The 24,509-nt window shown below is 44.9% G+C and overlaps 1 protein-coding gene across 3 annotated transcripts in view; it reads right to left on the bottom strand.

The window, feature by feature from the left end:
* The window catches only part of kazna (kazrin, periplakin interacting protein a), a 196,081-nt gene extending 172,697 nt beyond the window's left edge, over positions 1-23,384 (bottom strand). For all 3 annotated transcript variants that reach the window (XM_029246216.1, XM_029246218.1, XM_029246217.1), the window contains exons 1-2: positions 23,264-23,384; positions 18,123-18,280 (exon numbers count right to left, since the gene is read on the bottom strand). In XM_029246216.1, the coding sequence (XP_029102049.1) occupies positions 18,123-18,280; positions 23,264-23,345 (240 nt within the window). In that variant the 5' untranslated portion in view covers positions 23,346-23,384. The remainder of the gene's footprint in view (positions 1-18,122; positions 18,281-23,263) is intronic.
* Positions 23,385-24,509: the final 1,125 nt, after the last annotated feature.

Raw genomic sequence — 24,509 nt, 5'->3', positions numbered from 1 at the left:
CTCAGGATCTCCTATAGACTCCATAAATTTACATCATATCAAATTTACATTATATCTGTCACGCCTACATCATCGGCACAACGAGGAACACCTGAGGCAGTGCACGGGGTAGAGGCATAAAAGGAATGAGCAGAGCAGAGCAGGGGCGAATGCAGAACCTCGTTCAACCTTACTACTTGCTCTACTGTGTTACTAAGCCTTCTTACCTTCCCTGTCCTCCCGTCCTTGTCCTTGTTTCCCGGTCCCTGTCCTGTACTCCCAAGTCTCCTGGATTTCATCGACCTGCTGCTTGTTTCGTGGCTTACGACTTTCGGATTGTCTTTTTGACCACATACACGCATCGGAGACCATTTGCCTGTTTTGTGACTACATCTCCTGGATTCCCCAATAAACACCATTGCTGTGCACTTGGGTCCAACGACTTCCATCCGGAACAAATCAATGTCAGTAATTTTACATTCCCTAACCAGCCGAATATGTACAGCAGCAATCCAGGGTAAAATTTGTTGTGTTACAGTGCAATAATGTCACACCCCCGGCCACACACTCCTCCTCTGCACCTGCCAGCAATTAGCAGCAGCACACTATAAGAGAAGCAGCCAGATAGAGGGCAGATCGTGGAACCTCCTCGGACTCCGCTCTCACCTCACGACCTGTGCTCTGTCTTGTGTATTCTTTCCCTGATCCTTTCTCCTGTTCCCCCTCCGTTCCCTGACCTACAGGTCTCATTTCCCAGATATGGATTTCTGCGACGCCCCCTCAGACAACATTTATACCTTGACTGACCCACACCTGTTTTCTTGACCATTATCCTGTTTCGCCCGAAATAAAACGTACCGCACTTGTCTGGTCTCCTGTCCTGTGTCCCAGAGTGATGACAAATATTGTTTCCAAGGATCGACTTTGCTATTTATTTTAATTTTCTTTTTAAAGTGACGTTCCTCAGGGTTCAGTGTGGGGACCAATTCTCTTCTACAGTTGAATGTTACTAATATGGATGCTCATTCAGAGGGATAATTTTCATAATTTTTGCTCTTATACTCCTATATCGATAAACGGGGTCAATTTTTTTGTGAAATAAAAACATCTCTAAATTCAGAAAAACACAAATCCCAAGGCTTCAAGGAAAACTAAAAGTTTGTCATCAAATATCATGCTTATTTTATGTTTGCAGAAACATCTAGTAAACTATGTATCTTTCTTCATCAGGAGTTATCCTTTTAGTACTCCCCACTAAATGCAGTATTCCTGGAAAAATAATATTACGAACTTAAGACAGTTTTCATTCTGTTTAAGATGCTGAAAAATATTAAGATTAAACTACTGGAATGTCTGACTCTCAGAGAGGCCAAACACTGCACCACACCTGTTTTCCACTCTACGAATAACTCAGAATTCTGAAACACGTATATTAAAAAGGACCAAAGAGTATGATCGTATCATACCGGTTCTTAGTTCCTAGAATTGCTCACAGCAAAATTTAGGAAGGGTTCCAATCAAAACCTTCATGCTTACTTAGAAAGCTCTAAAGGGTTTAGCTCCTACTCAATTATAAGAACTTAGTATGTACAATCCAGAATGTATTCTTCAACCTTAGGATGCAGGCTTACTTCTAATTCCTAGAATAAATTAAGCAACTGTTAGCAGTAAATCCTTCAGTTACAGAGCCCAAAAACTGTTGCATAGACTTCTAGCCATTTTTATGGACACCACTGGTATGTCCAGAGCTTGCTCATAGCTTTTCACATGTTAAAAATTGAACAAATTTAGACAGAAGGCAGCTGGTAGCATAGTAGTTAGTGCTACAGCCTTTGGAGCCACAGGTTCAAGTCTCACCTGTGGTTGTAGTACCTTTGAGCAAAGTACTTACACCACATTGCTCCAGTAAAATTACCCTGCTGTATAAATGGGTAAGAAGTTCTAAGTACTTCAACATCTTAAGCTGCTTTAGAGAAAAGCATCAGCTAAATTAATAAGTGTAAAAAGAGTCTTTAATGATACTGTCTATGCAACAGGTCTTGTCCAGGAAACCAACCTGATCACTTTAAAATAGCTTACAAACCCTAATCTTTCCTAACAGCAACAGGACTTTTTTTCCCCTATGCTGTATATTTAGGAGTATTTTCTCTTTTTTTTAAACTTTCCTTTATTTTGTCTTCCCCATAACTCTGTATGTTACTGTATAATGCTAGTTGTAGCATATAATTTTGTATTTCTTTCATTTTTCAATATAAAGCTCTCTGAAGTAACATATTTGGGTTGAACCTGAAGAAATCACATTGAGCTGACCCGAAATGAAAAGGTTCGCATGTTTTGTAGCATCTGAGATTGGAGGAGTGGGGGTGTAATTGTGTACCATAAACCTGGGGCATGGTGCTGCAACCAGTATGAGGCTTTCATGGTCCAGAAAGATTTTATACAGTTCTGTGTCACTGTTATTGAGGTTCAAACTGTTTTGGTTTCAACATCAACAAATCTAGGAGAATTTGTTTTATAAACAAAGCTTCCCCAAGTAACCTGAAAGATGCAAAGTTCTCACATTGTTGTTTACAGCATCTTCTATTGCAGGGTGTTACAACATCTTGCCTTTCTTAAACTGAAGGTCCTTTTGAAATTCAAAGATTATATTTCTAATGGTCGCATCAAATTTGGCTTTAAGTCTGTCGTAGCAACAAACCAAAAATCAGCAACTAATGACTATTGCAAACAGGGAGAAATGATCCCAAAATACGAAATTAAACATTTCACAGAAGCCAGAACTTCAAAGCCTTTGAGCAATGAGTTATGTGGACCAGCACAGGCACCACACTTTGAAGGAGGAATAACACGTTTAATTCGCCTGTAATGCAGCCAGTTTAATGGCGCACTTTGGTTCCGGACTACCAGGTCCAATTTGACACATAAAAAGACATAACTGTCTCGAGGTAATGTATGCGGCATTTCATCTTTGCAAAATTGTACAGAACAAGTCTTTAGAAAATGTACATCAATAAACTGAGCTCTTTCCAAATTGTTCAGTTCGGGAAAAAATAATGATGTCCCAAATAGCAATGAAAAAGCTTTGGAAGAACTGAATCAGGGTGACAAAGATGGGTTATGCTTAATGGGAATGGCACTTTATTTGCTTCGACCGCAGCCTGGTTGGAGCAGTTGGTCCATGTGACCAATCTGCTCTGCCTGCTTTGCTGTAATAAGCAAAGCTCCTCATCCTGCCAAACCACAAGTTCAAAGATTTGATGGGTTAGTATTTAGCGTCTGCAAAAACAATAAAGCTTAAAACATTTACACACTAAAACTTGCCAGAGAATTATTTTTACCAAAAAGCTAACTGAGATTTGTTGACACTTAATGAATTGATGCATGTATATTTAAAGGCTTACGCAGCAGGCAACGGATGTATAGTGAAATGTCTTACAGGAAACTGTTAAAAGTCATAAAAGATGAGAAAAGCAGTTTATCATAGCTATATGGTAAACTGTCACGGTGTCACGCCCCCGGAAACAAGCTGAGTGACCACACTTGTGCCTCGTTGACACAATCAGGTATAAGGGGAGCCCTGTAACCACACAGGAGTGCGGATTCTTGCAAACACCTCCCTTCGTGGATTTGTAGTTTCAGCGTTTACTCCTCGCCCTTAGTCCTTGCTTCATTCTCTGACACTCCTGGCTCCTGACCCTCACGTGCCCTCCCAACTCTTGAGATTAGCTTTACCCTTGTATCGAGGTTTGCGCCTCAAAAGACCTTCACCTGTCCCCGACCATAACTTTTGTCTGAACCAACGAACTCCATCTGAAATAAAGACGACCCACACCTGGGTCCATTCCCTTACCTCCTGTCTCCAGTCCTCTTGCCTGACTAGAACGCCCACATCACCGGCGCGACAGGGCACACCTGGGGCTCGATGGAGACGGAGGCATGAAAGGCAGAGGCAGAGAGACGGTGGACACGAAACCTTGTTCACCTAACGTCCACATGCCTCGAGAGTCAGCCTTCGGTTTCCCTGTCCGGACTGGAACAGCCGTCCGCTACACCACCACCACTGCAACATGACCCCTGTCTCCTGCCGCCAGCCAGGTTTCATGACAACCCCATTCGTTGCTCCGGTTTTTTAATACAATGTGAGCTTGTCTTCTCCAGCCTGCCACATGTATACAGCTCCTATATTAGCTGCATCACGTACCTCATATCCCTCCTGGCAGAGAGGGCATTGGATTGGGCCAAGGCCGCTTGGGGCAGCTGCACTCAGTGCACTTATGAGGAGTTCAAAACTCATTTTCAGGCTGTGTTTGGCCATCCGAATTTGGATGAAAGCATCAGTGATCAGCTGTTTGAGATCCGACAGGGGGAGCCGTCAGTGGTGGATTACCGAGCTCTGTATCCTGGCGGAGCATAGTAATTGGGGCAATTCAGCGCTACTAGCAAGTTTCAGATGGGGCCTGAGTGCCTGCATTAGAAAAGAACTGGCATTCAGGGGCGAAAAATGGACCCTGGAAAACTTCATAGACACCGCGGTGGCGGTGGACAACGCAGTTCAGGACCAGGAATCCCAGCGACGCTCATCCCCGGAACGAACTGGACCTGAGAGAAGTGAGGCTGAACCCATGCAGTTGGGACGCGAACACCTGACCACTGCAGAAAGACAGGTGAGTACAAGAAAACCTCTGTCTCTACTGCAGGAACCCAGGTCATCTTCATCTCCAGTGCCCCGTCCATTACCCCAGGTGAGTGGAATCCTCCACTATAATCGTTTACCTGTTCCCATTTTATTGTCCTGGGGTACTGGGGAGGTGGCAGTTCAAGCTCTGGTAGACTCAGGTGCCACAGGGAGCTTTATGGACACCAAGTTCGCTCAGTTACATAAGATCCCCAGGTTAAGATGCCCGAAACACCTGAAAATCAACGCTCTAGACAGGCAACCCTCAGGCAAGGGTTTTGTAGACTCGCAGACTGCACCTGTTCAAGCCACTATAGGGGCATGTCACCACGAGACATTACAATTTTACCTGATTGCGTCACCTGACGTCCATGTGATTCTCAGCTTTCAATGGCTTGCGCGTCATGACCCAGTGTTTCGTTGGAGCTCAGCGGAATTGACAGCCTGTGGAGACCTGTATGAAAGGGGTGTCTGAAGCTGCCTTGCAGGGCTACCTCCATAGAAGGGACCAAGTCCGCAAAACAGGTCTTGATATGCTGGCAGGATTGACATCTGTTTTGCGAACTCAGGCAATGTCACGGCCTGAGCAACAGGCTCTCCAGCAATACCTCACCGAGGCACTCGCCTCCGGCATCATCCGCCCCTCGACCTCTCCTGCGTCCGCCGGTTTCTTTTTTATTGAAAAAAAGGATGGAGGTTTGCGCCCTTACTTTGACTATAGGGGGTTGAATCGCATCACTGTCAAGTAACCCCATCCCATGCCTTTAATCACGGCGGCATTGGAACAGGTACGTAGCGCCAATTGATTCACTAAATTAGACCTTAGGAGTGCCTACAGCCTCATTCGTATAAGAGTGGGGGATGAGTGGAAGACCGCATTCAGCACCACCATGGAGCACTATGAGTTCTGCAACATCTACTCCAAAACCGCTTGTATGTCAAGCTAGAAAAATGCGAGTTCCACCAGAAACAGGTGTCCTTCCTTGGATTTGTGCTCACACGAGAGGGCATCACCATGGACCCAGGGAAGGTACGTTCTGTTGTGTATTGATTATAGTGAAAACTCCGGGCTGTTAATAGGCCACTCTTAATAGTACCATGGGTTAGAGTTTGGTTGGCCAGGCAATATGTACAGGAAAGGGTAGAAGAGTTGTTGCTGCACGTGGTTCGGTAAAGGAAAAAAAAAAAACATTATCCATCGCGTCTTATCTTTATTTGTGTCCGAGTGTAGTTATTGCACCCGTAAACACAACAGTTGGCGACGAGGATTTTTCGGATATTGCCCTGCAGTTTCTCCTAGTTTTTTTTTGTGGATGGCCGTTTTCTTTCCTGGGAGACGAACGATACGAACGAGACGAAGAAGTGCGACGGCTCCGGCTCCAGACCGAGGGGGAAGCGCAATACACACCTCTAAGTGAAATAATATATAGGAAAGATGGCTGGATATATCGGACAAATTGATGCGTTTGACAGTGCTACAGATGATTGGACGATGTACTGTGAGCAAATCGAACAGTATTTCAAAGCCAACGGCATTGCCGACGACAAGCGGGTGTCGGTGCTGTTAAGTGCGATGGGTGGAAAAACGTATGCGTTGCTGAGAACTCTCATTGCCCCCACAAAGCCTGCAGACCTCAGCTTTGATAATATTGTGCAAACACTGCGGGATTAATTAGCGCCAAAACCGTTGCTTATAGCGGAACGTTTTAGGTTCCATAAACGTAACCAAAACGAAGGGGAGTCTATCGCAGCTTATGTGGCTGAATTAAAGAAGCTGTCAGAACACTGTCAGTTTGGAGATGGACTGAATGATGCACTGAGAGACCGTCTAGTCTGTGGTATTCTACAAGAGAGTATCCAGAAAAGATTGCTTATGGAGTCAGATCTCACATTCAAACGTGCAGTTGAAATTGCTGTCGCCATGGAAACAGCTGCCAGAGACGCTGTAGAGTTGCGATCTGGAGTAAAAATATCGGTGAACAAAGTGACCACTGTGTGTAAGTTAAAAGGGACAGTGCAAAATGCAGAATTGTGCTACCGTTGTGGCAAGGGCGGACACGAAGCAAACCAGTGCAGATTTAAAACTGAAACGTGCATAAAATGCAACAAAGTTGGACACATACAAAGAGCTTGTCGCTCCGATCTTTCGCACCACGAGAAGAACAAACAGTACAAGGCTCGGAGAAAGAAAAGTAGAGATGTGCATGCTGTTGCTCGAAAATCTGATGAAGAAAGCGACACAGGGTTGGCAACTCTGGAAATCTACAGTCTGAAAGGTGACTTGAAACAAGCGATCTGGCTAACACTACGAGTGAATGGAAAGTCAATCCGAATGGAGCTGGACACAGGCTCTGCCATATCTGTCATGTCACAGACTGAGTTTGAAAGACATTTCACAAAAGCAAAACTTAAGCCATCGCCTGTTAAATTGAAAACATATACTGGTGAGCCCATAGTTCCTCTGGGTGTGATGCCAGTGATTGTAAGGTACAATGATCAACAGCACGAACTAGATCTGTATATAGTTCCAACAGCCGGACCAGCACTTTGGGGACGTGACTGGTTGAGAAAGTTACAGTTGGACTGGAAATCCATAAAAAGTCTACAAATCTCAGTTCCTGTTTTGTCAGGCACTCAAGAGAAACTGAAAAAGGTGTTGGATGGTGCTGCAGTGGTATTCCAACCAGGAATAGCGACGTTGAAGCATATTAAAGGGAAAATAACCCTGAATGAGGGCGCAGTACCCAAATTTCACAAAGCGCGGCCAGTCCCCTATGCTATTCGTCAGAAAGTGTAAACGGAGCTGGATCGGTTAGAAGCTGAAGGAATGCTGTCCAAAGTTGACTGGAGCCCCTGGGCAACACTAGTTGTTCCTGTTGCCAAGAAGGACGGAACTGTAAGACTGTGCGGGGATTTTAAAGTCTCCATCAACTCTGAACTGCAAGCAGAACAATATCCACTACCAAGAATAGAGGATATTTTTGCTTCCTTATCAGGAGGACAGTTTTTCAGTAAAATAGATCTGGCAGAAGCATATTTGCAGATGGAAATGGAGGAAGAATCAAGGTGTTCCTGACCATTAACACTCACAAAGGCTTGTATCGATACAATAGACTGGTTTTTGGTGTTGCCTCAGCGCCAGCATTATGGCAACAAGCGATGGAGCAGGTACTTCAAGGATGTCGAGGTACCCAGTGCTACCTTGATGATATTATAGTCACTGGAGAGGATGACGACAGTCATTTGGAGAACTTGGCACGTGTTCTACAGAGACTAAGAAGTTATGGACTGCGTGCGAGGCGTGATAAGTGTGAGTTTTTCAGGAGTACCATTATATATTGTGGACACGAAATTGATGCAAACGGCTTGCACAAGTGTCATGACAAGATAAGGGCTGTTGCAGAGGCCCCACGACCAAAAGATGTCTCATAATTGAGGTCGTTCCTTGGATTTGTTAATTATTATAACCGGTTTTTGGCAAACCTCGCCGCTGTTCTCCACCCCCTGAATGCGTTATTGCGAGCAGGACAGAAATGGATGTGGACAAAACAGTGTGAACAAGCGTTTCAGGAAGTGAAGAAACTGGTGGTATCAGAAACAGTGTTGACCCATTTTGATCCATGTAAACCCATCAAGCTAGCCTGTGATGCTTCACTGTACGGTATTGGAGCAGTGTTATCGCATGTCATGGGTGATGGAACTGAACGCCCCATAGCTTTTGCATCACGCTCTCTCAATGCTGCAGAAAGAAATTATGTACAAATTGATAAAGAGGCTTTGAGTCTAGTATGGGGTGTGAAACGATTCAATCAGTATTTGTATGGAAACAAATTTACTGTGGTTACTGATCACCAACCATTGGTTTCCATTTTTAATCCACGGAAAGGCGTTCCACTGACAGCAGTAGCGCGAATGCAGCAGTGGGCATTGTTTTTGGGAGGACATAGATACCAGATTGAGTTCAAAAGAACTCACAGTCATGCAAATGCTGATGGACTATCACGGCTACCATTAGGCGGTGATGATGATGCAAATCCGGCAAAAGGAAGCATTCCATTGGATGTTTTAACTCTTGCTCAGCTTGAGAGTTCCCCTGTTACAGCTGAAATGATTCAGAGGGAAACCAGGAGCGATCCAATGTTGTCTCGAGTTTACACAGCTACTCAGACTGGCTGGAATGAAGAACAGAAGATACAGTTTCCACAGTTCTATCAGCGCCGAGATGAATTGACGCTGGATGGAGGTTGCCTCATGTGGGGATTAAGGATTATTATACCTCCGAAGTTGCAAGCTCGAGTCTTGGAAGAGCTTCATGCTGGTCACCTAGGAGTGGTGAAGATGAAATCACTCGCTAGAAGTTTTGTGTGGTGGCCAGGAATCGATCAGCAGATCGAGCAGTTCGCCATGCATTGCCCGGGATGCCAACAGGTTCAAAATATGCCAAAACCTGCACCGTTGCACCCTTGGGAATGGCCTGCTGTGCCGTGGCAAAGGATTCGTGTTGACTTTGCAGGACCTTTCATGGGCACTACATTTCTGGTGGTTGTCGATGCATGTTCAAAGTGGCCAGAAGCGTTTAGCATGTCGTCCACAACCGCTACCCAAACTATAACAGTGCTGAAAGAACTTTTTGCGAGGACTGGTGTCCCAGAACAGCTGGTGAGTGACAATGGACCCCAGTTTGTATCTGAGGAGTTCCAGATCTTTCTAAAGAACAATGGGATCAGGCACGTGACCTCTGCCCCATACCATCCCGCTACGAACGGATTAGTGGAACGATTTGTACAAAGTTTGAAGAATGCGCTGCGTGCCATAGTGGGTGACAAGATTACATTAACCCATAAGTTGCAAAGGGTTTTGTTTGCGTATCGTAACGCAACACATGCTACCACGAATCGAATGCCGGCTATGTTGTTCTTGGGTAGACCTTTACGTTCAAGGCTGGACCTGTTACGACTGAATGTGAAGAGGGTTGTGCAGGACAACCAGTTGAGACAGGTGCAAAGAGACGGACCAGTACGAGAGTTGGAAATTGGTGAGAGTGTGCTCGCTAGGGACTACCGCGGGGATCACAAGTGGATGCCTGCGAAGGTAAAAGAAAGAACGGGACCACTTTCTTACACAGTAGAGATTGGACCAGACATCACCTGGAGACGGCATATTGATCAGTTGAGAAAGGCAGATATTTCTTTGGAAGGTGTTCCAGGAAATGTGCCATCCACGTCTACTGTTGCCCCTTCCGATGGCAGTGACACAACTACACCACAAGATGCCGCAATGTCTTCACAGGAAGTGCCACAAACACCTATCCCAACTTGTGAGGAGAAACGTTACCCTACCCATACAAGGAAACCCCCAGACCGTCTTATTTTATAGGGTTTGGAATCCTCCCGAGCCGAAGACGCCATGCAAAGGGACTTGCAGTTGTGTTATTGTTATCAGTTGCTCTATCTAGGGGGGAGGAGTTGTTGTGTATTGATTATAGTGAAAACTCCGGGCTAAGTTTTAATAGGCCACTCTTAATAGTACCATGGGTTAGAGTTTGGTTGGCCAGGCAATATGTACAGGAAAGGGTAGAAGAGTTGTTGCTGCACGTCGTTCAGTAAAGGAAAAAGAAAACATTATCCATCGCGTCTTATCTTTATTTGTGTCCGAGTGTAGTTATTGCGGGGGGGTGCGGTGGCGCAGTGGGTTGGACCACAGTCCTGCTCTCCAGTGGGTCTGGGGTTCGAATCCCGCTTGGGGTGCCTTGTGACGGACTGGCGTCCCGTCCTGGGTGTGTCCCCTTCCCCCTCCGGCCTTACGCCCTGTGTTACCGGGTTGGCTCCGGTTCCCCGTGACCCCGTCTGGGACAAGCGGTTCTGACAATGTGTGTGTGTGTGTAGTTATTGCACCCGTAAACACAACATGTTCCATACTAGAATGGCCCCGTCCTTCTACTACCAAGGCCCTTCAACATTTCCTAGGTTTTGCGAATTTTTATTGCCGATTCATACAGAAGTTCAGTGTAATTGCAGCCCCACTGACGGCATTAACTGCCATCAAAGCATATCGGCTTCCTTGGTCCCTCGAAGCCCAGCGGGCGTTTGATGAGCTTAAGCACCGATTTACCTCCGCCCCAATTCTCCACCAGCCTGACCCAGAACTCCCATTCATCGTAGAAGTAGATGCATCAGAAACTGGGGTCGGGGCTGTATTGTCTCAATGCCAAGGTAATCCTTTGAAGATGTATTTATGTGCCTACTTTTCCAGGAAGTTGTCCTCTGAAGAAAGAAACTACAATATAGGATGCTGATAGCTATTAGCCGTAAGCTAGCATTGGAGGAATGGCGCCATTGGCTAGAAGGGACCAAACATCCCTTTGTGGTGCTAACAGACCACAAGAATCTTGAATATCTGCAGACTGCCCATCGCCTGAACCCCAGACAAGCCAGGTGGGCACTCTTCTTTTGTCATTTTAACTTCACAGTAACCTACAGGCCCGGCAGAAAGAATGCCAAGGCAGATGCCCTGTCTCACTGGAATGAAGAGAAGTCCAACCCGAGGGAACCAGAGTTCATTCTACCCCAGACCTGCGTGGTTGGTCCCATAGAATGGGATTTTACCCAAGATCCAAGCCCTGACACAGAACCCAAGCCAGCAGGTAAACCCCTAGGTAAGCAGTATGTTCCCCCATGTTTACAAACCACACTTCTGCAATGAGCTTCTGGTGGCCATCCCTGAAGCAGGACATCCAGGACTATGTCCGGGCGTGTCAAGTCTGCGCTCAATTGAAGGTGTCAAACCAAAAACCCACTGGCTTCCTGAAGCCTTTGCCGGTGCCCAATTGCCCCTGGACCCACATTACCTTGGATTTCCTAGTAGACCTACCCAACTCGGAAGGTAAGACAACCATCTTGACCATTGTAGACCGCTTTTCCAAGGGTTGTTGCCTGGTACCCTATCCAAACTGCCCACCGCCTTAGAAACAGCAGATCTCCATGTCTTCCGCTTCTATGGCCTCCCCAAAGACATCGTGTCAGACCGCAGGCCACAGTTCACCTCGAAGCTATGGAAAGCCTTTTGGAGGAAGCTGGGGATTGTGGTGAGTTTAACATCGGGCTATCACCTGCAAGCAAACGGGCAGGTTGAAAGGCTCCAACAAGACATCAGGCGCTTTCTCTGAAGTTACTGCTTCGACCAACCCCAGCACTGGGTACGGTACCTCCCTTGGGCCAAGTACACCCACAACACACTCACTCATACCTCGACCAGGTCTTCTCCATTCCAATGTATCTTAGGCTATCAGCCACCTCTGTTTCCATGGCAACCAGAAGCTAGCGATGTGCCTGTAGTGGATGCCTGGTACAGAAATAGCAGGAAGGTCTGGAAGGTGGTGTGGGAACATCTCCTCCAGCAGCAGGCTCGGCTCAAACAGCAGGAGGCCCGTCGACGACGACCCCTCTCCATCGTGCAAGGTCAGAGAGTCTGGTTATCCACCCGAGGTCTCCAAGGGCCTTACATGTCAAAGAAACTCAGCCCCAAATATTTAGGACCCTTTAAGGTGCTGCGTCGGGTCACTCCCGTAACATATCGGTTAAAGTTACCTGGGCACCTACGAGTACACCCGTCTTTCCACGTGTCATTCCTAAAGCCAGTAGCTGCCTTGCTTCATCGGCCTCCACCAGCCGCACCCGCTCCGATTCCCTTACAGGACGGGAGCGGATCGGCGTATGCAGTACGGGCACTTCTGGACTCTCATTGCAGAGGTGGGACCCTCCAGTATCTGGTGGACTGGAAGGGTAGGGGCCAGAGGAACGAAGTTGGGTGGCGTCCCGTGACATCTTAGACCCTGCCCTTATTTCCGCTCTCCAGAGGGACCATCCAGACAGGCCCGCTCCAAGACCTCGAGGCCATCTGCTGGGCCCATGTCGAGAGTCTAGGGCCGCTCCTGGGGGGGGGTACTACCACGCCTATATCACCGGCGCGACAGGGCACACCTGGGGCTTGATGGAGGCATAAAAGGCAGAGGCAGAGCGACGGACGCGAAACCTTGTTCGCCTAACGCCCACTCACCTCGAAAGTCAGCCTTCGGTTTCCTTGTCCTTGTCCCCGTCCCGTGTTCCTTCCCCTCCCTGATCCAAGATCCAGTCTTCTAGTGTTCAGACCTTTCGTCTGTCCTTCGACCACGCTTTCTGGATTGCCCTGTGTATAACATTTGCCAGTCGAAGACCCTTGCTTGTCCCTGACCAGGTTTTCGCATGCATTCCCAAAATAAACACCAGTTTGCTCTGCAATTGAGTCCGACAGATCATTTCCGCAAAGGAACATGGCACTGACACACGGCACAATGCAGACATCGTCCTTGTATGCAAATAAATTGTTTCTCTTTTATCACTCACTGATCTCATGTAATAAAAAAAAAATAGAACAGAGTAAGATTCATCTACCTTCAGGTGCTGCAACTTACTGAGTGCATTCAAATGAGTCTTCCATTCTCTTCATTACTTTATACCAACACACAACCATTATCAGTAGTATAACAAAACACAAGCCACCTATGAATAGATTCATAATTTGTACCATTCTGGCACAGAGAGTTTACTTTCATGGCATTCAATGTTTAAACAAGGCTGAGATTTCATAAATGCTCATGTGTGATCCAGCTTTACACATACACTCTCTAATTCAATATTAATGCATCCTTGACAGTGGTATGGTGTCATCCAGCTGGAGACTTGGATGCACATCTTTATAACACCCTTAATGGCCATTTACACCACTGCGAACAATGCTGAGAGCATTCAAAGTAAATTATATAGGCTACTTGATTCAGCAGATGCTTTTCTCCAAAGCAACTTCCAATGAACTCTATGTAGTGTCATCAGCCCACACCGCTTATTCACCAAGGTGACTTACACTGCTTGATACACTACTTACACTGGTTCACTCATCCATACATCAGTGGAACACACACACTCTGTCACTCACACACTATGGGTTAACCTGAACAGCATGTCTTTGAACTATGGGAGGAAACCAGAGCACCCAGAGGAAACCCATACAGACACAGGGAGAACATGCAAACTCCACGCACAGACTAAGCAGGGATCTATCCTACATCCTCTCGCACCACCCAGGCGCTGTGAGATAGCAGCACTACTCACTGTGCCACCCACATATTCATAAATAGTGTGAATTAGGGGGCAGCTGATAATGTAAGTGGTTAGAGCTGCTGCCTTTGGACCTAAAGGTTACAGGATCTACTCTCATCCCTAGCAAGGTACCCTTGCTCCAGTGAAATTTGCCCATTTGTACAGCTGGGTGATTAAGTAAGTAAGTCACTTTGGAGAAAAGTGTCAGCTAGATCAGTAAATGTACAGTGTAGGCAGTGTGCAGTTGGAAGGGGAACACAACCTGTCAAACTCCTTTCAACACTGAAAAGAGAATGGCTTCTTTTTATGCAGAATGCAAAAATGAATATGATATCTCACATCATGGAGGCTTCAGAATGCGATGCTTCTGGTTTGGGACAAGAACGCTTCACACTTAATGTGATTAAGCTACAGATGCTCAGCAGGATAAAAGAGTATATTCAGAGTGTGTTATATAATATTAGAAAAATCTCGATAAATAAAACATAAATAAAATTTTCAACAAATTCTCAATGTTTATATATATGAAAAAAACTGCACGTGCTGAGATGAAATCCCCAGGACCGCTAAGCGATGCAGTACCAGCATTAATCATGGAACCGCAAAGGCTGGCAGGGGGGTCACTGAAACAATGCGGGAGCTTTCCAAAGAATTTCGGGAACCGTTGGTGACCCGGAGGGGCGCCAGCCTCCCGCGTCTGACTAGGTGGAGGGGGGGCGCGGCAACAAGAGAGACACTTTCATTCAAGGGGGAGGCCGAAGTTCAACTTCCCTTTCTGGATTAGGGGCCACAGTACAGACGAGAGAGAAAGGAGGCAGCAGAAAGTGGGTTCACCTCCTCTTGAGCGTATAAAATATATGGCCCCACTTAATGGCTGTATTCAGATCAATCAAGAGCCTCTTTCTGTTAAGATGAAAACAAGGATCAAAGCTGTAGAAATGCTGAGAAGAAGAGAGGCAGGTGAGAGAAAGTGCCGGGGCTGAGCTGGGGCCAAACCCGGGGGTGCCGTGTCCCATCTCGGCAATGGCCACCTTTCCGCACCGTGTGCTGACGCATTAATGAGGCTGAGGGGACAGTGGCCTGGCTGGGCCACAGGTCCAAGCACTTGGCAGTCCTTGCACGTCTCCTCCAGTGCGCAAGTGGATCGGCTCCAAGCTTTCAGCGCTAAATGGGCTCCTTTACCCTTTGAAAGGCAGCAAGCAGAGCACTTCTGTTTCATCCACTCAGTCTTCCACCCGCAAGCAGTTCTTGGTCTGCTGCGCGGTCACACGCACACACCTACACGTCTCTGTATCCCGTCCAGTTTCATTTCACAGAAAATGTCAAAACCCAAATTTCTCATTTGGTTTCACAACCCGGTGAACGCGGCACCGCGCGGCCCTCAAAAACGGTCCCGTGCAAGAAATTGACCTTCGTTGCCTGAACAGCTGGATTCCTGCTTTGTCTTGAACCACCCCTTCTGCACCCCCTCTGTGACAATCGCAAAAACTCGCCCCTGCCGTAACTCCGGGTTATTTTCTGCTGTAATGTTAGCGCACGTTTCCTCCAACGATGAGTACAGCTCGCTAATACCGTCCAACATCAAAGAGCAGCAGCAGGAAAACACTGATGGAAACGTCTACGGTAACATTTATGTTCTTGCTGCACCAAGACCACCCAGACGTCTCATGGATCACTGCTTTGGTCTACTGAGCTCAGTGCTTGGGTCAGTGCTGTGACCATGACCATGGCTGTGTCTACAGTGTTGACGTTTCCATTTGTGGAGTTCAAGAAAATCATTTTTCACAGGTTACTTTCACAACTTTACCATCAGCAGGCTCTACCAAAGTCATGTCTGGTGATTTAATGACTGGCTTTAAGCATATCCACTTCTGAGGCTTTGCTTGCTCCATCCATCCATCCATCCATCATTAGAAGCCTTTTGTCCAAGGGGTTGTGGTGGTTCAGAGCCTATCCTGGACGTAAAGGGTGTAAGGCAGGAATGTCATTCCATTGTAGGGGTTCTAAAATAACTTGTATCATTCATATTTGTGGAGATGTGAAGCTCATAGGACCAAATCTTAAAATGTCACATGTGCAGTATCAAGCAAATTCCCTTGAAAACAAGTGCTTCTGATTTAAAAATTATTGAAGCACAATTGTAAAAATTCAAGTGCATTCGATTAAAAAAGGACCTCATGGCTGTTGAACAATCTGTGCAAATTTGTGAGAGTGATACCCTATTTTCTGTAATAGATCTATATCATGTACTGCAATCAACTTCCGATTTTCAGGGTTTTATTGCTTTTCACGGGATTTCTAAGCATGGACCCTGAGCCAGGCCTGAATACCCGAGAAGACGCAGGACACAGTGACGGCCACTTAGAATGGATGCTCTTTCTGTCAACGTCACCCAACTCTGTCAAGACTCTTGATGGGCGATACATTTACTGCCCGTATTGGATGATTGATAAAACATTGGTGCGAAACCTGGGGAAGTCAACTTGGAATACAAAAAACAGCAACCCTTCCTGTGCAAGTACCTCCAGCACAACTGAACAGACAAGGCTTATCTGCACCTGTACAAAAGCCAGCGACGGTTTTGCTAATTAACTAATGCGCTGTGCTAATAACGCGAACGTCGCCCGTGCTGTCGCCGTGGTTACAAGCGACAGCTAAATGAGCGGAAACTATATCTAAAAGCACATAGCGACTGATTCCTTGCAAACTGATTTTAAGAAATGTACGACCCTGTCAGAATAACCGGAAGACTAAAGGTCATCTGGACTGGACCCAGTGAAGTTGATTAATATAATTATCCCAATAATTGCATTTGACTCAGGATCATCTTATAAACACGAAGCAGCTCATCTACGCCACTGGATTGGAGGGGGTGGGAGGAGATAGGGAAGCACTCACATTTAATATGCAAGCACTCTAAATGTGATTTTGCCACCATGGGGAAAGCAAGGCGCATCTCTTTAATTTGAGGCAAAAGTGAGTCGGCCATTCTTTTCACCTACCAGAACCACTCAGGAAGAGGAAAAAAAAAAACCCTTCACATCTTCAGACAGATCCTGCCAGCGTCATTTTGAAAGCCCTCAAAGTTGAATCTTAAAAACCCTTTTAATGTACTCATGTCTGCAGTTAACATGAGCTGGACTGATGTGCACCTAAAACTTTAAATCAGCTTCAGATAGATGGGGGGGGGGGGGGGGGAACAGGCTTCCCGTATTAATGTATTTCTCTGTGGTATAAATACATACAGGAGAATTATGCATTAATACATGGATGCAAGAAGCTCGCCCAGGGGTATAATGCCATTTCTGGGCTGGAACATGGCTGCATTATGATTTCTTTAAAGAGCATATTAGTCCAGTGGCTGCCTTAGTAGATGAATTAGTTGTAGGAGTTTAGTTAGTGCATATTAAACAAGAAATTGTACTGCTGAATGTAGCTGCAGCTGCTTTCAAATGGGGGAGGAAAAGAAGTTTAGAAAAATGTAATAGAACCATGAAAAGGAGTCATCTAAGGAAATCATCTGAAATACAGAATAAAAACAGTGGGAACAGTGGGGAGTGGGAAGCATGTGGCTTCTCAACTATAAACTGCTGGGAAACAAATTAAGCCAACATCTCAAACATAATGACAATTCGCATAAAAAAAAAAATGCATTATCTTATATGCAGTATAATTTCTTTTTTTTTTTTTTTAAATCCAGTCAGTGTAACATTTACAGATATAGGCTATTACATATAGCACTGAGACGCAAACCTATAGCCACGAGCCAAATGCGGGCTAGCTGAGTGTTGCGGAATGGCCTCAAAAAAAAAAAAAAAGTATAAATTATGATAGTACATTATGAATTATTGTAAAGGGATTACCTTACTAGTATAATATGAAAGATTACTTGATTAAAATAGAAGAGCTGTAGGTATTATAAGATCCACATACACAATATAATAAAGAGTTTATCTGAATGCAATACTGTAATATAGCTTAGTTCTCAAATGGATTGCCTTTATTTGTTACTTGTTTTAGTTCAATAAAACTGTACGAGTCAACACAGTTGCACCAGAATTACAGATCATTAACAGTCCATGTACCCGCATTTAGGGGTGCCAGGTCTTATGATCGAATAGCTTGTATTAAGAGTAACCACCAAAAAAGTTTGTCAACCGCCGCTGTGAAGGGTAATTTGTTGCATGTCCAAAGCATGGAACAACCTGATGAATGGAACCAATAATGACCACCAATGTCACGTATTTAAGTAGCACACAACTATATAATCATATGAGCTTCATTCAAGTGATTTCTAGAAATTGCTGGTATTCATCCATGCTGCTCTTAATTACCTGGGCATCCATGAGCAGATGTCTCATCAACGTCATGGACTTCTTCAGGGTCTCCTTCTCTGTGGGCAGGAAGGCGTCATCTTCATCATCCAGAGCTTTGGGCCCGTTCACCATGAAGCTGGCAATCTGGTCGTTCAGGCTGTTCAGGGACTGCACAGCTGCAGGGCGGGTGGAGGGTGTCAGGTTGGGGGTTGGGGGGGGGGGATGTGAAATAACACCAGCAGTAAATCACATGCTCATTATTAAAAGCTAAACCTTTTGGGGGAAAAAAAAAGCTCTGTCACCTAGTAATTCATTTTTTTTCTCCGATTATGATTTAATTGTAGTGATCGTCTTAAAGGAGTGCACATAACTGGGATTTTTTTTTTTCTAAATAAATGGAAGATTTATGGCAACAAATTTGCCGATGGGCTGTGCAAAAGTCAAATCAAACTTAGGCTAAGACCATCTGTGATGCATCCATATGTCTGAAGAGAGCATTGAGGTCACACCTCCATGACGCTCATTTCTCTCCTTCAGCCATATATTATTGGCCTTGTTTCATGTCAACAGGTTTCCGTCGCAGATGCTTCCGTGGATCTTACTGTCCTTCAGTGTCTTTTAAAACTGCATCCAAGAGCTACACACAAAGGAGTCACTTTTGCGCTTTACTAACCAGCATCTCTGTCTTTTCAGATCTAGAACAGTTACTTTGATCACATGCTTCTGGTCGCCACATGGACTTTCCATCACGCACACTGGTCCCTCAAAAGGTAATGCGGTCTCTCAATAACTGCATTTTGGCTGAACTCAAACAGCGATGAAAGATTAGAAAACAATATTGCGATGAGAGCGGCTTAATACACCCCCTTTGAAGGAACAGCTTGCTGGAAAGATCAAAATCAGTTTTTTTTGTGGAATAAAGAGAGAAAAATGTCTGATTTAATACTCAGTGGGAATATGCTTCAATAAGGAAAGGCGAGAGGCCCAAAGGAGGCTGTTTTGCCACCGAGAGACCAGTACCCTACATGGTATCCATCAAACACCACACACAGGAGCCCAACCCTTGTGTGAGGGCTGCAGGCGATGCTGGCTTCCATTGCAACTCATAATTACATTATTTAAAGAATCACTGGGATAGCGAGATGTTTCAGGGTCGCAAAAACTAATTAAAATTGATTGGTAAAGTGTGTATGACTGCATCTCTGGAACCGGGGGCACAGGGGGCATAGGGGTCCGACCCCCCCCCTATAGAAACCATGTATAGACACCAATCAACTCAGCCAGCTTACAATTTTTCATAAATCAGACAAGGACTGTGAAAAGGGAAGGAGATAAAAATGGGGAGGAAATATCTTGGCATTCAGATGGGAAAGGAACAGACGCCCGGACACTTTAATATCAAATGATAGCGTGCCTCATTCCAGGCTGGAGTGATGAGCCAGGAGTTCAAGCCCTGAATGTGAAATCAGAGGAGCACCATGCTGGGGCTACGTTTACCATTGTTCTGATTTATCAGTTTGTATTTTGATTATTTTTTTATTCATAAATGCAGACACCCAGGGCAAGTGGACCATCGGCTCAAGAGCACCAGCTGTCAAAGATGCTTTGTCATCTGCTTAACAGTATTCTTGACATGATTTATGTAATAAGGGGCAAACCGGACACCTTTCCTATTGTTTCTCGTTTTCAGGCCCTGTTGCCGCTCCTGGCGGGTGGACGTTGAAGTCCGTTGGGAAAAAGGAACAGTTGAAGTCCATTCGGTGGACCAACCTGTGACACCTATCACTTGGTTGTGAAGAACCTCTACATTGTTTCTACATGTGTTTTTAAGTGTAACAGCCTTGACATAGGAAACACACAAAGTTGTACCTACACCCATGTTTAGGATGTTGTGTTTCGTGTATTGTTATTGCCTTGTCCTCCACTCTTGTACATCCTTATATTGTGTCTCATGTTTGGCATCAAACCACAACTAATTTCAGTGTGCTATATAGGGGCAATAAAAGGTTCTGAGTTTGTGTTTGTACCATTAAGGGGATTTCTCCCTGATTAAGTTAAATGCAATAAATTATTGTTATGAAAATCAAAAACGTGTGACATGCAAGAAGACAGAGCCCTCATGTTTATGTATAGAGCAAACAGCAAACCAAACATACATGTAGAGAACACAGCATAACATTACCAGTCTCTTGTATTTAACGCCACACACTCATACAGACACCAACTTCTGTACCTGCTTTCCCTGCTGTTAATCATTCCAATCCAGCACAAACACCTAGTTGCCATGACTCCCCAATTTAAGAACCCGTACTGAATGCTTTCTCCCTAAAACCTCACCCAGGCTAAAAGTTCCAGAATAAAAGTTATTCAATAAGTTTACTCTTGTCCCACAAACCAGAACATTTCTCAAAATAAGAAGGTCGACAACACAAAGTGCATAAACTTTTTTTTTGTAGTTATCGCTGTTTTTCAGGGTTTGCAACTGTTATGTGATCTTTCTTCTGAAGAATGTCCATTCAACCTTGGGAAAGACAGAAAAACACAGCAACACACATCAAGTGACAATGGTGACGTTCTAGATCAAATCCATGGCACAAGGTCACGGCGGGCAACCACAATTTCTATGTTTATCCCGCACCGTAGTACATTGCCAGTTATGAAAGCACATCACACACCTCAATGACACCGGGCGCAATATCTCCACAGCAACAGTGAGCAGTAAACTTTATTACAGCTGCATTCCATCCCATCTGGCCTAAAACATTTTGCAGCGATGTGAGGTGAACAGAGGATAATCTGGGCCAGGAATGACAACTTCGCTGTGAGCGATCGTGAGACGTCCAAATACGGAGGAGCCGGCATGTTCTGTCCTTCAGTGAACAATGTGAAACTGTATAAAATTCTCCCAAAGTGCCACTTCTAATGCAAAACCTTTTACAGAAATTATTTATTGCATGGAAAACTTATTCTGCTGTTAGATCAGTCCCTCACTATTGATAAGTGATTATCGTAACACAGAGTCGGGGAGGTTCAGAGCCTATCCTGGAAGCACACAGTGATAGGCAAGACAGGGTACACCCTGGATGGGAAGCCAGTCCATCACAGCCACGCAGGGGAATTATATCTGAAAAAATTCTTAAATTGTGACGGAAAAGGCACAGTATAAACCTCAGTAATTAACAGTGATAGGATGTCATTTGTACCAATGGGCTTTAATTTGTTTTTGCTAAATAGTGATAATTAGTGTGAACGGTTTCGGTATGTAATGCACAGAAGATATTAGCAGCAGTGAATCAAAATCCATTAACTGAAATTATTACCAACGAATTGTTCATTCATGTATATCTATTACTGAATAGTAATAATGAGCACTAAGCCATTTGATCTCAAAAATCTAGAGGAATATAATACACACATACTCAAAAAAAGACAGCTACTTGTTAAATTTCAGTTGACTCATCGAAAAGGCAGTATAGTTACACTCAAAGTATGTGTTACTTGCAACAAGCAGTAGCTGAAATATTAATGAAGACAATGGAATGAGACTTTACCAGGATTTACCAGGCTGTCTGAAGGTTGTGGAATTAGAGTAGGATGGAAGAATCTGCAGAAGAAGCGGAATTAACCCGTTCAAAAAATTCAGACGATTATGGTATGAATATTGTAACTGAATGAGTAATCGTATGATTGTGGTATGGTACTCCGCTCTGAAAGTGCTTTTTGAATCACAAGTCTCCGATTTATTAAATTTTTTATATTTTGCTTAGTTAACCTGTACCGAAGCTATCACACTAAGCAGTCAGGCTGTGTGAGAAAGGATGAGAACCCCAGAATGGACCTCTGTTTGGCTCTATTACTATTTCTAAGGGGTTTGAGGATGTTCCTTGTTGGTTCAAGGTGAGCTCTTGGCCATCGTCTGGGGTTATAAACTGTTATAAATATTAAGCCCTATTACCTTGCTCAGGGACAGGTGCATCAACACAGGCAGGGCAAGAATATTTACCTTATTCAGCACCATGTGCCTCCACTACTGTTTTTAAACTATCCAGGCTCCCTTATATAGTAATGCAGTGGCACAGCGGGTAGCACTGGTGCCACACAGCCTATGGACTTTTGCACTGGATGCGGGTTTAAATCTAGCTCAGTCCGTCTAGTGTTAATATCTTACATTTACATGTATTTACATAGCAGATGCTTTTCTCCAAAGTGACTTCGAATTAACTCTATGTAGTGTTATAAACCCACACACCTTATTCACCAACGTAACTTACACTGCTAGATACACTACTTACAATGGGTTACTCATCCATACATCAGTGGAACACACTTTCTCTGTCCCTTGCACACATATATATCAGATATATTTTCAATATCTTCCACCCATGCTTGCATTTCTTTCCTTTGGGTGCCCTGGTTTCCTCCCTCAGTCCAAGCTTGAGCCTCAGGAGAATTTAAATCTCTTTTATCGTGTTACATTATGCTGTTGCACAGATTGATACTAATTTTTTTAAGCTTATTTTTATTTCCCAAAAAGAATACACGCAGATAAAATTACAGTACAGATCAAATATCGTGGTGAGAGTGGAAAAAAAAAAAAGTAGGCTTGTACTAAGACCTCCCTTGAAAACAAAAGCACAGTTAAAACACAGTTCCTTCAAAGAGGGTTAAAACACCTCTTCGTACATCACATATGCATCACAAGGGCACGTAGCCTTGGAGGTTAAGGTGGTCAAGTAACATGCCCAAAATATACATGGAACAGAAGTTTGCGTTACATTAGAGCCATTGCCTTCAATTCAAAGAACCCCAGATTCACCCATGCTGTAGTACAGGGTACCTTAAGGTAAGGTTCTTCACCTGATCAGATACAGTAAAAATCACCCAGCTGTATAGGCAGTGAAATCACTGTCAGGACCTTAATATAGAGCCCGAACACTGTAAGTGGCCTTAGAGGATGACATTAGGTACATAAATTAATAACAGTATTAGTGTTTTAACTTCTCTCTTCTTAAGTCTCTTACAATGTACGATATGTCCTTTTACACCGATGGCACTCCCCTCCTCCAGTCAACACTCCAACACACACAGACAAGACCTTTTTATAACATCAACGCACGTCTACGTGGACTTGGAGAATTAACGGTATAGAGCACCCCTACCTTGACTTTTACACTCCTTGCTGTAGTTTACATGGACAAAAGAATGGTTATGAACTCTGGTTCCGCAAAGCAGTCCATGCATGTAGCGTTGTGCTTCTGCAAACAAAGTTACATCCTCTCGGAAAAGCTTAATAAGGCCGTTGTTCGGGCGATTTATTGTGTGTGTCGGCGACTGTTCCACCGCGGCGGACCCTGCCTCCGAATCTCATCCTGTGTTTGTTTCCTCGTCGAGCTCCCTTCGCATCTGGCTCCCTGTCCCCACATTTCCTCCAGCTAATCTCTCTCCGAAGCCGACAGCCCACCTTCCTATAATAACAGCTGTCCACCCAAGCGATGCTTTCCGCACTCCATTTGTCGGAATCAGCGCATCAGGGTTTTTTTCTTTTTAGACAACATAAATAAATCAAAAATTAAGGCCAAATCTTTTCATGGCAGAAAGGGGGGGCTCCCATATGTATAGCCGTCCTGAATAAAATTTTTTAGAATGCTGATCTGGAGCGGCTTTTCCAGCTCGCGTTTGCGAACGGCTATTGTCCCCACTTCCGAGCACCGCGCCTCCGCACCATTCCGCTTTACACATTGTGTTGCTAGCACAGCTTTGGGCGGCTTGGCCAAGGAGCGCCCTCTTTCAAGGTTAATGAATTTCAGCTGTAGCCGCACGTTGAATTGCAAAGACTGCCCTGAACTGACTCCGGTGTGGCTCCTACAAGTGTGAGCTGGAGAGAGAAGGGAGCACAAGAGGAAAAAGAGGGTTACAGGTCAAAGCCAGAGAACCTTCTGCTGTTCAGACCTCTGTGCTGGATGAGTCATTGGGTCAAAGATCCTGTCTCACAGCACCTGGGTGGTGCAAGAGGACATGGGTTCAATTCTCACTCAGTCTGTGTGGAGTTTGCATGTTCTCCCCATGTCTGTGTGGGTTTACTCTGGGTACTCTGGTTTCCTCCCACAATTCAAAGACATGCTGTTCAGGTTCACCCATAGTGTCTGAGTGACAGAGAGTGTGTTCCACTGATGTATGGATGAGTGACCCAGTGTAAGTAGTGTATCTAACAGTGTAAGTCACCTTGGTGAATAAGGTGTGTGGGCTCATAACACTACATAGAGTTCATTGGAAGTCGCTTTGGAGAAAAGTGTCTGCTAAATAAATACATGTAAAAGTCAAAGATGCACCGAGAATCCTTACTGCCACAGCATGGAGGAGACTGTATGGGGGATTTAGTCCACACTCTGGACTTAGACGTTACTT

The sequence above is a fragment of the Scleropages formosus genome, chromosome 2 (genome assembly GCF_900964775.1).
Source record: "Scleropages formosus chromosome 2, fSclFor1.1, whole genome shotgun sequence".
Taxonomy (NCBI): Eukaryota; Metazoa; Chordata; class Actinopteri; order Osteoglossiformes; family Osteoglossidae; genus Scleropages; species Scleropages formosus.
The sequence above is the reverse complement of the archived record's forward strand: the minus strand, read 5'-3'. Positions and strand labels throughout refer to the sequence as shown.